This window comes from Primulina tabacum, chromosome 8 (genome assembly GCF_025594145.1).
Source record: "Primulina tabacum isolate GXHZ01 chromosome 8, ASM2559414v2, whole genome shotgun sequence".
NCBI lineage: Eukaryota > Viridiplantae > Streptophyta > Magnoliopsida > Lamiales > Gesneriaceae > Primulina > Primulina tabacum.
Window position 1 is genome coordinate 1,544,957 of NC_134557.1, and position 15,460 is coordinate 1,560,416.

The following is a 15,460-nucleotide window of genomic DNA, read 5'->3' on the forward strand; positions in this document are numbered from 1 at the left end:
TGTATATGTTATGCCCACGTGTATTCAAATAGTTTTAAGTAAAATTATATATATATATATTTATAATAACGGAATTTACAGTCGTTATAATTTGATTTGTAATGTTCAAAGACAAAATTTAATAAATGTACAAATATCTATATCATATGTTTTATTCATTTGCATTTAGTATATACGCATTATAAATTTAAAATTTTGGTCACTAATGGTAAGTTATAACTGGGAGCCAAAAAATACATAAAATATTACATGTAACAGATATGTTTATTTAAAGAGTAGTTCTCTTGTGAGACGGTCTAATGAATCTGTATCTGGGAGACATGTCAATATTATCGATATTCACAATAAAAAATAATACTCTTAGCATAAAAAGTAATACTTTTTCATTGATGATCCAAATAAGAGATCCGTCTCATAAAATACGACCCGTGAGACCATCTCACACAAGCTTTTCTCTTATTTAAATATAACTTTGTTCTGATGACAAACAAACTAAACAAAATGTATGAATAAAAATGGATCAGTATATTTTATGTTAATAATTTTAACACTTTTTCACAATATATAATTCAAATAATAAAACCAATTTATCTAAAAAAATAATGGATAATTAATATTTTGTGGGCACTTCCCTGATGACATGGCACCAATCTTGAACAATATAACCTTATCATAAATCCAATCCCCCAAACACCACCACCACGCATTTTCCCTCGCATGATATTTCAGTCACATTCACTCTACTACTCCACACTCCTCTTTCCACATTCATCTGCATCAGACAATCAAGAAATAGATTAAAGTTGTAAAATAAATAGGAATATTGTGACAGAGTGGTAAATATATTCCAAGAAATGGCCTCAACTGAATGTTTCTTGAACAATCTTGCGGCACTGTCTTCTCCAGCTGCAAGAGCTTCTCCCCAGCGCAGCTCTGCGGCGAAAGCCGGCCAGGTGGTGTGTCGTTCCGCCCAGAAACAGTCAGCGGCTCAAGAAGACGGTGGCAACGCAGCTGACGAGGCGACCGCAGTGTCGCGTAGATTGGCTCTCACTGTGTTGATTGGTGCTGCTGCTGTGGGGTCCAAGGTTTCACCTGCGGATGCTGCTTATGGAGAATCTGGTAGATGCTACTTTCATATGCTCGTGTCAACCATTGTGTTGTTAAGGTTGTTAGAAAGTTATATAGCCTCTAAAATATGCATACTATCGCAAGGGAAGTTTTAATGCAAAACATGTATTATACAAGCACCTACCTCCCACATTGGGAATCACAGCAGATCAAGATTGAGTCTTCTTTTTTTTTTTTTTTTTGGAATCAGTAAATAAAGATATATTTTATTTGTTTGGATTTGGATAAATAATGACTTGTGGTGTTTTTTATGAGCAGCCAATATCTTTGGAAAACCAAAGACCAACACAGAATTCACGCCTTACAAGGGGGATGGGTTCAAATTATCCATCCCCTCGAAGTGGAATCCTAGCAAAGAAGTAGAGTTTCCAGGACAGATTCTGAGATACGAGGACAACTTTGATTCCACGACCAATGTTTCTGTTATTGTCACCCCTACCGACAAGAAGTCCATCACTGACTATGGACCCCCGGAAAGCTTCCTTGCTTCAGTAATTTTCCCATCTCCTCTTACATTTTTTAAAATAAGTAAATATATTTTTCTAATGATTTCCTAGCTTCTTATGCAAAAGTGAGCTCATTCTGCTCATCTATGAATGAGTGATCAGTTAAGTTAAAAGCATGATTTAGACGATAAGCTGAAGCTTATGTACTAGTGTATCTGCTAATTTTTCAGGTGAACTATCTTCTTGGAAAACAAGTATACTTTGGTCAAACTGACGCAGAGGTAAGTCACTTGGTTTACACAGATAGATTTACATATGCAATGGAAATTTATTCAGCGCGTGTCCTCAACAGTTGGTGATGTACTTTCTGATTTTGAACAATTTTCACTGTCATTTTTCAGGGAGGATTTGATTCGGGAGCAGTGGCAACTGCAAATTTGTTGGAGGCTTCAACCTCAGTGATTGGTGGAAAGCAGTTCTACTTTTTATCGATTTTGACAAGAACAGCAGATGGAGATGAGGGGGGCAAACACCAGCTGATATCGGCCACGGTGTCAAATGGGAAGCTGTACATTTGCAAGTCACAGGCAGGAGACAAGAGATGGTTTAAAGGTGCCAGGAAATACGTTGAGAATGCAGTAAACTCTTTCAGTCTTGCTTAAAGGGAAAGATTGAGACGTGAGTATTTTGTATGTATTTTAAGCTCAGACCCCCCCCCCCCCCCCCCCCCCTATGGTTCTCTTTGTTTCAGCACAAAGCTGTTGAATTATGCCTAAGGATTAAGGTCCAAGTTCTGTTCCTGCACAAAAAGAATCTCTTTTAAATACCTAAACCACAACTCTCTCATTATTTTACCTTCGATATACTGACTTCAACGACTCACCAGTACCTGCCAACCGAAAATCAATAAATATGGTATTCGATCGTAACTTTCTCATAAAGCCCGAAATAGATCGAGCCGAAAGCAAACGAGGATCAGTGTCAAATGTTATAAGCTGAAGGCAAACAGAGATAAATGCCCCCTACTCCACAAATTCCGGGTCCAAGTCACCCTACATAGCTAAATTCCGGGTCCATAAATGAACCTGTCTTACACGAGGAAAACCGAACCATGGTAGGCGTTCACACCTTCACATTTCAGTTCAAGTCCAACGACTCATTTATGTATTTCTTTGTTCATTTTAAATTAAAATAATATTAACGTGAAATGAAATAATTGAAATTTCATTGCACAAAAATTTCATTTGAACTTTATAGAGTGACAGCCGATAAACATGGTGCATAACACCATATCACAGAAGATAGCGTCCAAAATGATTTGTAGAAATATTAACTGCATGACGAAAGCATTCATAAGCTGAATAAAATTAGACATATACCCAAACTTGTCTCATGTCTGAAGGCAAATTAAGAACACTACCATATTAACCTCAAAACCATATCCGTCAAGACCCTCCACGACAATCATTTCACAGCCGACGGATCTAATAAATTAGCGTGAAACATCAAAGACAGGAAACGTCAAAATGGTCATAACCATGTTATATCGGCCTCAAATCCTCTACAACACAAATTTTACTACATAACCTACTACGCCAAAAAATATTATTTCCTTGATCACTGTTCTTTCCTCCAAATTTTCTCTACGTCTGTAACATGCTGGAGAGAAGACAATCGTTTTCTTGGGGATTCTCACATGCTAAAATATGTTTCTTAAATGAAGATGCAGCTTCTTCCCTATCATCAAACAGCCCCAGCTTGTCATACACAATGGCCATCAAGTGGAAAGCTTCGGCTGCCAACTCGTGATACTGTACAGAAACAATATATTCTCACCAGTTAAGTAAATAAACTAGCAATTCCTCATGGAATGAATTGAAAAAGAGACGTAACAAATCTAGAAGAACCACTACAAGGATGCTGATTTGGTGGACTAAATGTGTACCGCGTTGAAAATGTAAAATCCATTCCTTATTCACTGTCTGCACTGTTTCAACAACTCTTCACCTACGTAACGACGGTCTCATACTGATCCTCAATGAGAGATCTCATCTGAATGGATGGAAATCTATTCTAGACACGAACCTTTTTTTCATGTCAGATTAGTGCATGGATATCCGGAAATGATTCAAATTAGTATGACATATGTACTCTCATGGCTACTTGACAGGAAGGCACCAATGTCACTAGCACTGATACTACACATCATTACATCCCTGATTGCATACCACTAGATTAATTGCCAAGCAGAAAAGCTTTGATCGCGAGTCATCTAAACAAAGCACCACCCAGGATTACCGCAAACCAAAACTATTTACAGAAGAATATTTTGTCCATTTATATATGAAGTGGAACCTCACAGTTTGTATTTAGTAGTGAGCTCTTACAAGGAAGGTACTGTGCTGGCAGTGATGAGGTCATGTGGGTTTGTAGAACCACTAGTGTTGCTGCATCTTTTACAGGACTTGCAGAACTAATAGGTCATATGATTAGTTGAAGGATCAAGCATAGTTGGGTAGAAAGAACGACTGGTTATGATTCGGCAAGTGACAAATTCAGCTTCGAGGTCAATCAATATAGGTGGCACCAGAAAGATTGGAAGTTATAGTTCTTGAATCAACAAAATCAATATGGTCATTTTCTAAAACGAACTTAAGGGTTAAACAGTGGCAAAAATACGTCATTTCCCAACTAGCAGTAAAGTCATTTTGATCACATTGGAGATTAACCATTAACCAACCTCCAAGAGTTGAAGTTCTTCTGAGGCTTGTCTTAAAGGTTCTAGCACCATCCCTGGATTGTCTGCAACTACATAAAGAAAGGCAATAAAACACTTACATTAAGATCTTGACAGGAAAAGGCAGGAAGAAATGAAATGATAAAGGTATAAACAATACTCCAGTAGATAAGTACATCAGACACTTAGTGTGACAAATTATCAACTTCTATTCATTCGAAAATACAGACGGAATTATATAACAGTATATAAACATGGTGACAATAATGATATACATATAATACATCTTTACTAATGGTATTATCAAAAGGATGTTAACTGAATTTATGTAAAAAGAACTAATACAGTTTGATAGCTCCAACTTTAAAAGTAAATAGAGTAGAATTTAATTGCAATAGTAAGATAATTATATTACACAAAAAACAATAAATGTTTGGAAATTACGTGAAAACAATATTTACACCTACCAGACAATGAAAGAATCAACAAAAAAGAAGGGAAATCAGAGTCACTGTCGGATGCTGAGTACCATTTCATCATTTTTTAGATGAGAAAGGAGGATCACCATAAATGATTACTGGTTACCAAATTTCTCAGGCGTGAACACCCCGAATGAATGAATTCTTAAGACGCAGCCTCTTCCACTCCAATGTTTAACCATTCAAACTAAGTGAATTGAACGAACAGAATATAATTCTGATATCTTATTGGAGATTGGTGTTGACAGTACCTGAAAAGCTTGAATCAGATAAATAGCATTTAGCTTCCATTATGAATGCTCGAGCTCGGAGCTCCAAACCACCATGACCGAGAAGCATTGGAAAAGAACCATGCAGAAGGGCCAAAACTTTTATAGCATGATGTGATCCAAGAGAGAGCCACAACTCAGCCAGTGTCAGTGTTGCAGAGGCTTTCAGAAGATCCAAATTAAATGACTGACAAAAAGACAAGCATGCCAAGGCGTAGGGAATTCCTAAAACAGCATTGTCTGACCTCTGAAAACAAAGGAAGGTCCCTTGAGATAGAGAGAGCAACATGCAAGAGTTAAAACTAAGGGTATGGTTACACTAAATGCACAGATAATAGAAACGATTCCACTGGGTAAATGCCAAGTAATAACATGCAGGTTAAAAATAAAAGTGCAGTTATAAAACCATAAAAATTACAGTAAATATCACACTCCAACCAGCACTTTAAGTCACTATGTATGTACTGGTAAAACCAAAAAATTTAATAGAAGCAACCAGCCTACAACCATCAAATCCTGAATACCTTGTGTATTTCAGCAAGCAAGAGAAGAACATTGGCGTTTTTCACTTGCATGTTAAACTTATAACACATGCGGAAGAGAGAGAGTCCAACAGCTGCTGCCTGCAAAAACCCACACCAGAAAAATTAAATGGTAAAGAACTAAAGATAGACTAATTCACAATCTTTTATGGCTGCAGTCGGTAACAAAAAATCCACTTTCTTCCCTTTAAAATCTGTTCTATATGATCTTATCGACACTTTACAAACGATCAGAGGAAATCTGTAATTCAACAGAGAGAGGCAGGTAAAAAGTTCTCAACCCCTCGAATAAACAAAATCCTGATCCTCATAAAACATATACAAACGCATTGTAAAAATTGGAGGTTAAATGGTATATGACGGCATTATAAGATAAACCTCATTTATAAAACCTCAAATAACGAAGCCACATTAACCATTCTTGAACTTTTTTAATATAACAGAATGTGAAAAACTTGGACCTGGCTATATTGTGTTGCAGCAAGCAATGTTCGAGCATGACGGAGACTAGCCTCGGCCTTCAGTTCCATGTCAACACCAGTTACAGAAGAGGCCAGAGTCCCAAGTTCATCACATAAATGTTGAGCTAGTTTTAAGTGTCCCCTGCAGTAGCCATGGGCCCCAAAAAGAAAAACCAGTAAGCTATCCTGTATATTTGATATAAATGAAATAATGCAGATTTGGAACATGCCTATGTAATGCACGCTCATGTAGCAATTGTAATTTTGCCAACTGGATTCTGGACTTTGAAACACAGAAAAACTTCTCCTCTGCTATCCTTAGAGCAGCAAACGCCTCTGCCAAGTCAAACACAAACTGGAACATGAGAAAAGGTGGCAGAGGGAGTGGTACTCGAATCCATCTTGAACTTCTATTTCATATATTTGCTTGTTTTTTTATTTTCTAGTCATTTCCTTTTTCTTGTTTTCTTTACCTGAGGGCAAGGAGGGTGGATTAGTATCAATATAGTGATCTCAAGGACAAGGAAAAATTAGGTGACTTTTCCCATAGGGCGCTAACAAAAATGTTAATTTTAATCAGACATTTACCACAACATTTCCTAATAAATAGCTAGTTGTATGAGAAAGGAAAATACAGTGTAGGATAATGATTTTTCTTAATTAAACTTAATGCAGTAATATTTATGAATTATTCTTAGCTAATTATCAAGAATCATATGAAACATTTTAAGGGAAGCAACAAAAGAAAAACTTGGCACAAGATGCACTAAAATGTAAGAAAAGAAATATTTGGGTGCTGCGAAACAGGTTATTCAAATTCGCAGTAACTAGTTGTCATAGGAAGCCAAAGATATCAGAATTTTATAAAGAATGTCATCCTTTTTTTGCATTATTTGCCTTCATAGAGTGCAGCAAATTGATGTCAATCCAGCATTTAGCAGAGAAAAGTAAAGAGGAGTAGCATAATAAATTCAAAAAAAATTCCCTTGCACTTTTTCCAACAAAACAGGCATCAAGTTTAGACTTATATTTGAGCATCATTTTTTAAAATTTTTAAATAAAAATAGATGTTTTGTGCATTCATAATCTTACTAGAATCTCCTGCATGTTATATAGAAAAACCATGTTTTGATATTTTCATGCTGGACTCATACATAACAAACGTAGCTTAGGTCTCTAGTCCAAGAGCTACATAATCATGGCTGCAGAATAGAAAAACAAGAGGCCCATTAAAAAAAAACGATTGCAATAATGATACACAATAAGAAGTTTTTTCAAGCAATTATACTAATTAATCTGAAATAAATATTTACTTCGGAGAAAAGATGGACTAAAAACGGCATGAATAAAAACGAAACTAGCAGAACCAAGATAAACAGAATAATCCAGTCACTCAAGTATAATAAATCATTGCAGTACAGTAGTGTCACAAATAAAATTCAAACAAGTCCAACGACATGATCAGCATGCAGAGATCTAACTCATCACATATGATCGTATGTCTAACCTTTGTATCCTTTATGCACAGACAAATATTGGATGAGCTTCGAATATGCTAGTTGAGCATCTGCTAAACTGTAAAATAACCAAATGCTAGTTTCTAGTTAGACGATGATGTAAAAGCCCCACCTAAAAATTGACAAACGGGTGAAAAATAGAACTGACAGCACCTGATATTACTAATAATTACCTCGAAGAATCAACACACCAAGTAGCAAAAACCAGTGTATTTACTCGAGCTTGAGGAGCACTGGATATGAAGATGAAGCAAAATGAGAACATTGTACATTTGTGTTAGACAGGATCAAAAGTTGAGGGGGTAGGTTATTCAAATGGAAACAAGAAAAGATAAAACAGGCCACAAATCGTGCTCAGGGCATTCAATGAAATGTTCACTAAATAGTTGTAGACAAATGAGTGAAAAAGCAAGTTTGTCATTTTGTCCATGTGATCATATGAATAAAGTGAAATGAATGATTGGATATGATAAAGCCGAAGGAAGTAGTAAATAGTATGAATAAAGCGAAATGAATGATTGGAAATGATAAAGCCGAAGGAAGTAGTAAATAGTAATTTTTCCATTGTCTACTATCTACTCAGCTCTTAAATTACAAAGATGAGCAAATATACACACAAGAGAATACAGAGTGGGAGGCGACATTAATAAAATAAATTTTCACGAGGTTTGCCATTCAAGAATCAAATATTCAAATTAATTGAAGTAATAAATTAACATAAACAACATACAAACAGACCAACAATTTCGGAAATCTCGGACACAAAAGCTAGTGAAAATTATGCTATTTCCTAACGAAAACACATTTGCGGTATGAAGCATATTTCGAGCAATAAGAAAGTGTTGTGGTATTCTGATATTGTTATAAGTTAAGTAGGGATTAAGTATGCACTAAAACTCAATAGTTGGTAAATGCCTATTTTAGACCCGTGCCAGCGTGATCTATGTGACACCGAGGCGTGAACTCCATATGTAATCTGAGGTAAATGGACGAATATTAACTATCATACCATTACAGCACGCATAGACTGGGATGGGTACTCATGATATAACCACTTGTGATACAGGTAAGCGTATTCGAAAGCAAGTATTTAGCAAGTGTTGTATGCTCTGTTTCAATTCTGCTCAGCTTATGTTTCTGTTTATTTTGTTTTCAATAATTTATGTTACATAATTTTAAATCATTTTACAAACAGTGTGAGAGGTTTGATATTTGAGCTGTTGAGTTAGCAACTCAAAAAATAATACCATCTACTTTTAAACTGTTTTTTGCTTATACTTGTCATGTTTTATCTATGCCGCTCATCTGATAAAGTTCGGTTCTGTTTGATAAGCTCGGTATCATTCAAAATATCTTGCTCTGTGTTACGCAACCCACTAGTACAGGAGCTCTTATCTCAACCACTCATATGGCAGAGTGGACTTTAATCATTCACTCATTCCCATGTGCTAAATTTTGTAATTAAAATAGGATCCTTGTGATCATAGCTGGTCAAGACAGGTTCCTGATGGGCGTCGCATCTACAATATAAAGACATGAAGCATATGGCAAGATACTATTTTCTACAGTCAGGATAACATGCGCATAGCACTTTCCTATAACACAAATAAAAAATGAAGACATAGAACTGTTATCTACTTTAAGCAATAATAATAGAGAACAGATTCCAACTTATCACCTGCCGTACATCTCCCATGACGTTGCACGAACCAAATAAGAAGACCCTAATAACTGCAAGACTGATCCAGGAATAGAACTTGGCTGGGTAAAAAATTCTAATGCATTTGAATTACTCCTGCTTTCGTTTTCTTGAGAGAAAATTGATGAGCCAGCAAGCTTTTTCAAATTCTTCAGCCACTCCGTGCAGAAATGACCTTCAGTGGTCATCACAGAACTTTCATCACCAAACTCATTAATTAGACGAGAACTCAACTGTAATTCCTACAGTAATATCACCACAGAAGAAGAATGAAGACACCATCACTTCTCATTCTAAATAAAAATAAAAAATTGAAGAGCTCCACTCAGCATAACATCGATAAACTGAGAACCTTGCAAACATTGGCAGGGTTGGTCCTGAGCTGCATGGAGGCTTTCGGCCCAAAAGAAAGAAGTGGTCTTTGTACATGCTGCAAATTATAATGCTTCAATATAACTATCTTCCCAATAACAGCCAATAAATTTCCGAGAAAAGGTTATTCTTTGTGCCTGTAACGAGTTTTTTCCACTAGAAGAATCCAATTTCCACTAATTCTTTCAAAAATATTATCATTAATCATTATCATTATACTTCTAAATGTCCGTGTACATATGATTTGGCGGAGAAAATTGAAGAAAAAAGAACTACCGATGCTAAGCTTCAGGCTTTCAGCAATTAGCATTTAGCAATATAAAAAGTTCATCTGAATCTGTTTTTTAAATAACCAAGACTGCACCTGGATTTTCTAGAAACCCAACCAAACTAAGTGAACCATTCTGCCACAATATAGAATCAAACGCTTTTAGATATAACAAAGGCGAACAGACTCAACAGAAAGGTTTACTGGTTTTAACCAGCTGCTCCCACGAGATTGAAACTCAAACAATAGGTTTAATGATTTAAAGAATGGTAACTTGGCGACAAGATTGTCTAAAAAACTTGTACAAGTCCAGACAATTACAGTACAGTCTGGAAAAATATTCTCACCATTATATCATACTTCGCAATTTCAAGATGAATCGATGCCACCAGTCGTTTCAATTTAAGACTTTCTGCCCTCTTCAAGGATCTCCGTAAGAGCACATACAATTGTTGTTGAACGGAAACAGAGGTACATAAACCAGAAACAGGCCAATATGAAGATCCAACTATTCCAGATGTCTTTGAGATACCGATTTCAGACAAGAGATTGGAAATGGCAGCCAATGTGTACGCAAGACAGGTATCATCGCTGTACTGAACAAATGAAATAGATTGAGAAAAGCAGAACAAACTCATAGATTAACTGACATGTGGTTCACATATTTTGTAAAATTAAGGGTGAAAAACATATAAATGATTGATTCCGGGAACACAGAGAAGCATAACAGAGGTCTGTTGATGTTGAAAGTGCTTTATCCCACTAGAACTATCTTAGAGAAGACATTTTGCAACTTGTAGCAGCCCGTTCTAAGTATATGCGCAATTTAAAGCTGAAACACTGTTTATACACTCTGTACATGCAATAAAATTGAATAGCGGAAAAGAAGCCTAAATGCACCATTAATGTGTTACTAGTCACATAATCCATCACAAGGCTGAGTAGAAGAAGTATTCCTATCATCAAGGCCAAAATATTAATTTTAACAACCAAAAACCATGCAAAGTACTATAATTCAATCGACACAATCAGCATAAAAGTCAAACCCCCCAAGGATGGGATCACAATGCCTGAACAAGAAAATAAAATAAATCACCACGCTCATTAGAAAAAATTATATAGAGAAGTTCAGAATCTTAAATGGGACCAAAAAATGCACCTGTTGAGAAACTCGAACTGCCTCAGTTAAAACCTGGAAATCAAAGAGTGGCAACAGTTATGTTTCACCTATGACAAGGATAGATCTTAAAAACAGTAACCACCAAAGTAACACGTCATAGACGCCACAAGAACACACACAGAAAAAAACAAAAACAAACTACCAGCCGACAAAAAACAGCATACAGCCAAAACCTTCCAAGTGAGAAAGTATAGATATGAAAGACGGATAGCAAAAGTTGAAATAAAAAAAGTAAAAGGGTGACGAAAAGTTGCAGAGGCAATCACGTTCAATATGCTTACTTCTAAAGCTTGCTTTGGGTGCCCAAAGTGAAAATGCATCATTCCTAAGCATAACAAAGCAATTTCATATCTTCCAAAGCTACTGGGTGCAGAAGGCAATTGAACAGGATCAACTCCCTCTGTCCCTGCACTTTAAAATGAACATTTCCATTATAAGGTGATTGCTAGAAAAATCATGTTAAAAATAAGCAGCAGCAATGAGTACCACAACGAAATTAACTAACCTACTACAGAAATAACATGGATATGTATGTAAACCAACCATAATATATGCTTGGACGATAGATGGTAATACGAGGTGGTGCTAATAATATTGACAATTATGACCTATCAGGTGCAAAATCATTTCCAAAAATTAAAAACAATAATCGCCCATCAATAATCAAATATCAAATAATTGACTCCCAACAAAATTCTCTTTTCCCTGCATTATTCCATTCAAAAAATCGAGTGCCAAAGATCACCAGATAGTGGAGCAACTGAATATGTTTTAAGCTAAAGATCACTATGGAACTCATGAATGTGTTCAACTAAAAACTACACAAAAAAATAGACAAACTATTTCACAAAGATATTTAACTTTGTTAGGAAGGAGGAAAGAATAAGAACCAAACAGTAACAATGGTTTCATTGGCACGAAACCTACCGACAGAGAACAAGAGGATAGAAGGTGCTTTTCTCAACCCCAATAATGTTCTCTTTTAAAGTTGTTGCAAACATATATCTTTAGCTCTCATCCTAAACCAAACGAAATAATGTAATTTCCTCCATGAATCATTTACACTAAGTTTTCCTTGGTATTTATTTGCCCTCTTTGTTCTTCTCTTGATCTTCCATCAAACTTTGTGACTTCAAGCTTTGCAATGGATAAAACTCAACCAACTGCAGAAGCGTGAAATAAAAAAGGAAGCTCCAGAGTACAGCCAAAAATATGTATCAATCTATACCTGTAATCAAAATAGCGGTGAAGATTTTCCAATGCACCAGGGTAGTCATCATGGTAAAAGTAATTCAAATAACGCAAGTAATGAACCTGCAATTCCAGTATGGAGCCAAGAGAATTATTTATGTCAAGCTAACTAATCTCCCATTCAAAATGCAAAAGAGAGTACAACAAGTGGTGATGCAAAACAGAAACTCACTCGATGTAACTCTGAGGCTGATTTTTGAAGCTTTTTTAGCAGAGACTCAAAAACATTCAATGGAAAGGAGCTTCCGTTTCTGCAACGGGAAGACAGTTACTTGGATTCAATTAATGTTAGATTTTAATTATACAATCAGCTATAGATCCATAAAGTCCAATTATAGGGGTTATTTCTGAAGAATCTTTCAAGATGTTAATCTAAATGAATGAAAAAAGAGAACCAACTTTTCGATAACATCTGATTGCTCATGTAGGTATCCTTGAACCTGCCAGATTGTACGCAGAAAAGAGCCACTCTGGGAGCCAATGCCTCTCACCGTATCACTAGAAGATGATGCAGTATGGCTAGCTTCCATAGCAATATTACTGCTAGCTTCCATAGCAATATTACTGCTAGCTTCCATAGCAATATCTATATTTTCCAGCCCCCTCGAGGAAAAATCAGAATCTATTCATCAAGATGGCCAAATGAGCCAACAATTGGAACAGTTTTAGCCACCACGAAGCTCTTAAATCAAGATTTATGAAAAAATGGAATGGTATTGAAACTCAATCCTATTATTCCTATCTGCTTAACATATTTCCTATAAACAAAATAGCTAGAAAACTAAGGTAAAAAAAACTGAAGAAAAGTCAAACTGTTGATAACATATCATCAGTCCATAATGGCAATTAGAAAAAAAAAGGAGAAAGTTATTGATGAAATACCTCCAATGAATTCAGAGAAGGCTTTTGGTACATGATCATTGAACGGGATTGTCCCAGTTCCGGTCTTGTTTTCTTCAAAATCATCACCATCTTTTTCAAAAACAAGATCCTCCAACTCCATATTCCGAAACCCGACTGCAGTATTTGGGCAGTTAACTGAATCATCTAATTGAGATAACTCGTAAGGAGGGTAACCTGAAAGTGATTCCTTACAATATGTCCCTATATTTGTTAAAAGATGGCAGACACCCTACAAAGTAAAAGTTATTTCGTAATTTCTCATTTTCTGAAAAAAAATAAATAAATATTGATGAATGATGATCGTGACCTGAACAAACAACGATGAAAACATAATGTTAGGCTTGTATAGCATGTTTTCCTCCTTCAAAATGAAACATGTGTGCTTCTCAACAATCATTCTAATTTGTTCTCCAATAATCGAACTAAGCTCATTTTTTATTAGCACTTCATTTGGATGAATTAGCTTCAATTTTAAAAAAGCCTTAAAAATTCAAGATTAATCAAGTGCCTTTTTAAGCTTTAACCACTCGGAAATTACTTCTTCTTTGCTGTTATTAACTCGACGTAAAAAGAGCATTTGCTAGATACTTAATTTAATATTAATAATCTTCTGTACTTATTACAATCACGGTACAGGCATAAGCCATCAAATTATAATATTTGATTTTGTAAGTTCTAGTAATACTTTATCAGCTCTTATATTGTAAACTTATGACAACATGTACAATCTTAGAGCAATAAAAAAATCTAATACAAAAATGTATAAAGAATAAAGATACGAACACACAAAAAACCTCAGGAAAAGGATGAACTGTGTTTTTTAAAGTTTAAACTGATCATCAAATGGAGAAAACTAGTTACCTCAAATGACATTTGATTAAAAGAAAGCAAACAGCGGCGAACAAACATGCCAATGATGCTATTAGGATCAAGCATAATTTGATCATCATCCATAACATTTGAGTCACAGCCACCCAGAATCCCTGCGCAAAAAGTCAAATAAATCGAAAAAAAATTATATAACCCGCATAAAATACTACAATTTCACCATGTAAAATTTCGTGTTGATAAAGTTATATTATGCTTCATAATTCCAAAGTAGAATGTACAATCGAAATAATTTTTCTATTTTTGCTAGGGGAAAGAACAACTACCTCTCATATCGGTGAAGAAATTAAACAGGTCATCCGGAGAAGCCAGAGAAGAAAGCCGACGAGTTAAGTGATCGCTCAACCAATGATTAAGTACACCACCAATCTCTTTCAACTGGACAGTCAGCTCATCCAGAGTAGGCTCGAAAATACTATCACATGCCTGAATAACTCAAAATTCAGTAACTCGTAGCAATGCGCTAGCAGATTTCTACATTAAACCCATAAATTTTGGAAAAAAAATTGAATATTACACTTATTGATGGAAACCTCACCTTGGTAAGTGATAAGAGGAAAATGCCGAGACAATTGTGCTGCGAGACGGAGGAGAAAGGAAACGGGATAGAGATTTGAGAAGGCGGCGCGTAGACTTGAACTAAAATGCAAATAGAGAGTTTGTAGGGAGTGATTGTGAAAGTTGCCGCCGGCTTCGAAATGCCAGCGGTTGCCATCGGCGGGCGCCGGAGTTTTGGATTGGATTTGGCGGTTTCGGTCCCCGTCTAGGGTTTTTGAATTTGGGGAACAGGCGTCTTGTCCTCGTATTCTTGTAGAATCACGGTGTTTTTTTTTCCCCACGATTTAATTTCATTTTCTTTCCCCAAACTGTTTTCGGATCTCTTGAGTCAGCCGTGTCTTTCTATTTTCTTTTAACATATTTTATTTTTTAACGAATCAAATTTTGTATGATACATATTTTTATTTTTATTATATTAAAAAATATGTCAAATATATTATTTATTTGATGTCCTTCAAATATATAAATTATATTTAAATATTTATATTAGTTATAAAATTTTATTTTCAACTCTTATTGAGCTAAGAAAATGAAAAATTTAAATCTCAGAATAATAATGAATATAAGATTCATATTTGGAACTTTTTACAAAACATAAAAGGATTTATAAAAGATATACCAAAGAAATTAAACAACAGAGGATTTTACCGAGGTCCACCTCAGAATCATAAATTCATAAAAACCACCCATGAACGCCTTAAACGCCATCTCTCGGCTAAGCAGGCTAAAAGGCTACAACATGAATTTATTTTTCCTGGTTAA

The 15,460-nt window shown here is 35.5% G+C and overlaps 2 protein-coding genes across 6 annotated transcripts; one reads left to right on the forward strand and one right to left on the reverse strand.

Annotated features, from left to right (window-relative positions):
- Positions 1-717: 717 nt before the first annotated feature.
- On the forward strand, positions 718-2,433 carry LOC142552766 (oxygen-evolving enhancer protein 2, chloroplastic-like). Its single transcript, XM_075662575.1, has 4 exons — positions 718-1,119; positions 1,387-1,619; positions 1,805-1,855; positions 1,976-2,433. Exons 1-4 carry the CDS (start codon positions 855-857, stop codon positions 2,234-2,236), a joined length of 810 nt encoding a protein of 269 aa, XP_075518690.1. The 5' UTR covers positions 718-854; the 3' UTR covers positions 2,237-2,433.
- On the reverse strand, positions 2,281-15,009 carry LOC142552765 (anaphase-promoting complex subunit 5). Of its 5 annotated transcripts, none has more exons than XM_075662573.1 (21): positions 14,679-15,007; positions 14,407-14,566; positions 14,114-14,235; positions 13,445-13,481; positions 13,232-13,366; positions 12,749-12,971; positions 12,522-12,600; positions 12,327-12,412; positions 11,380-11,509; positions 11,078-11,110; positions 10,266-10,514; positions 9,631-9,708; positions 9,258-9,520; positions 7,753-7,812; positions 7,570-7,637; positions 6,293-6,398; positions 6,063-6,204; positions 5,584-5,682; positions 5,042-5,306; positions 4,315-4,382; positions 2,281-3,385 (listed from the first exon to the last, which is right to left on the reverse strand). In XM_075662573.1, the coding sequence occupies exons 1-21, from the start codon at positions 14,853-14,855 to the stop codon at positions 3,218-3,220; spliced, it is 2,748 nt and encodes a 915-aa protein (XP_075518688.1). In that variant the 5' UTR covers positions 14,856-15,007; the 3' UTR covers positions 2,281-3,217. The 5 variants fall into 5 exon arrangements, with proteins under 5 accessions (XP_075518688.1, XP_075518687.1, XP_075518686.1 ...); XM_075662572.1 differs by having other exon boundaries at positions 12,749-12,867; positions 12,916-12,971; positions 13,232-13,481; XM_075662571.1 differs by having other exon boundaries at positions 4,315-4,376; positions 13,232-13,481; positions 14,679-15,008.
- Between the last annotated feature and the right edge of the window lie 451 nt (positions 15,010-15,460).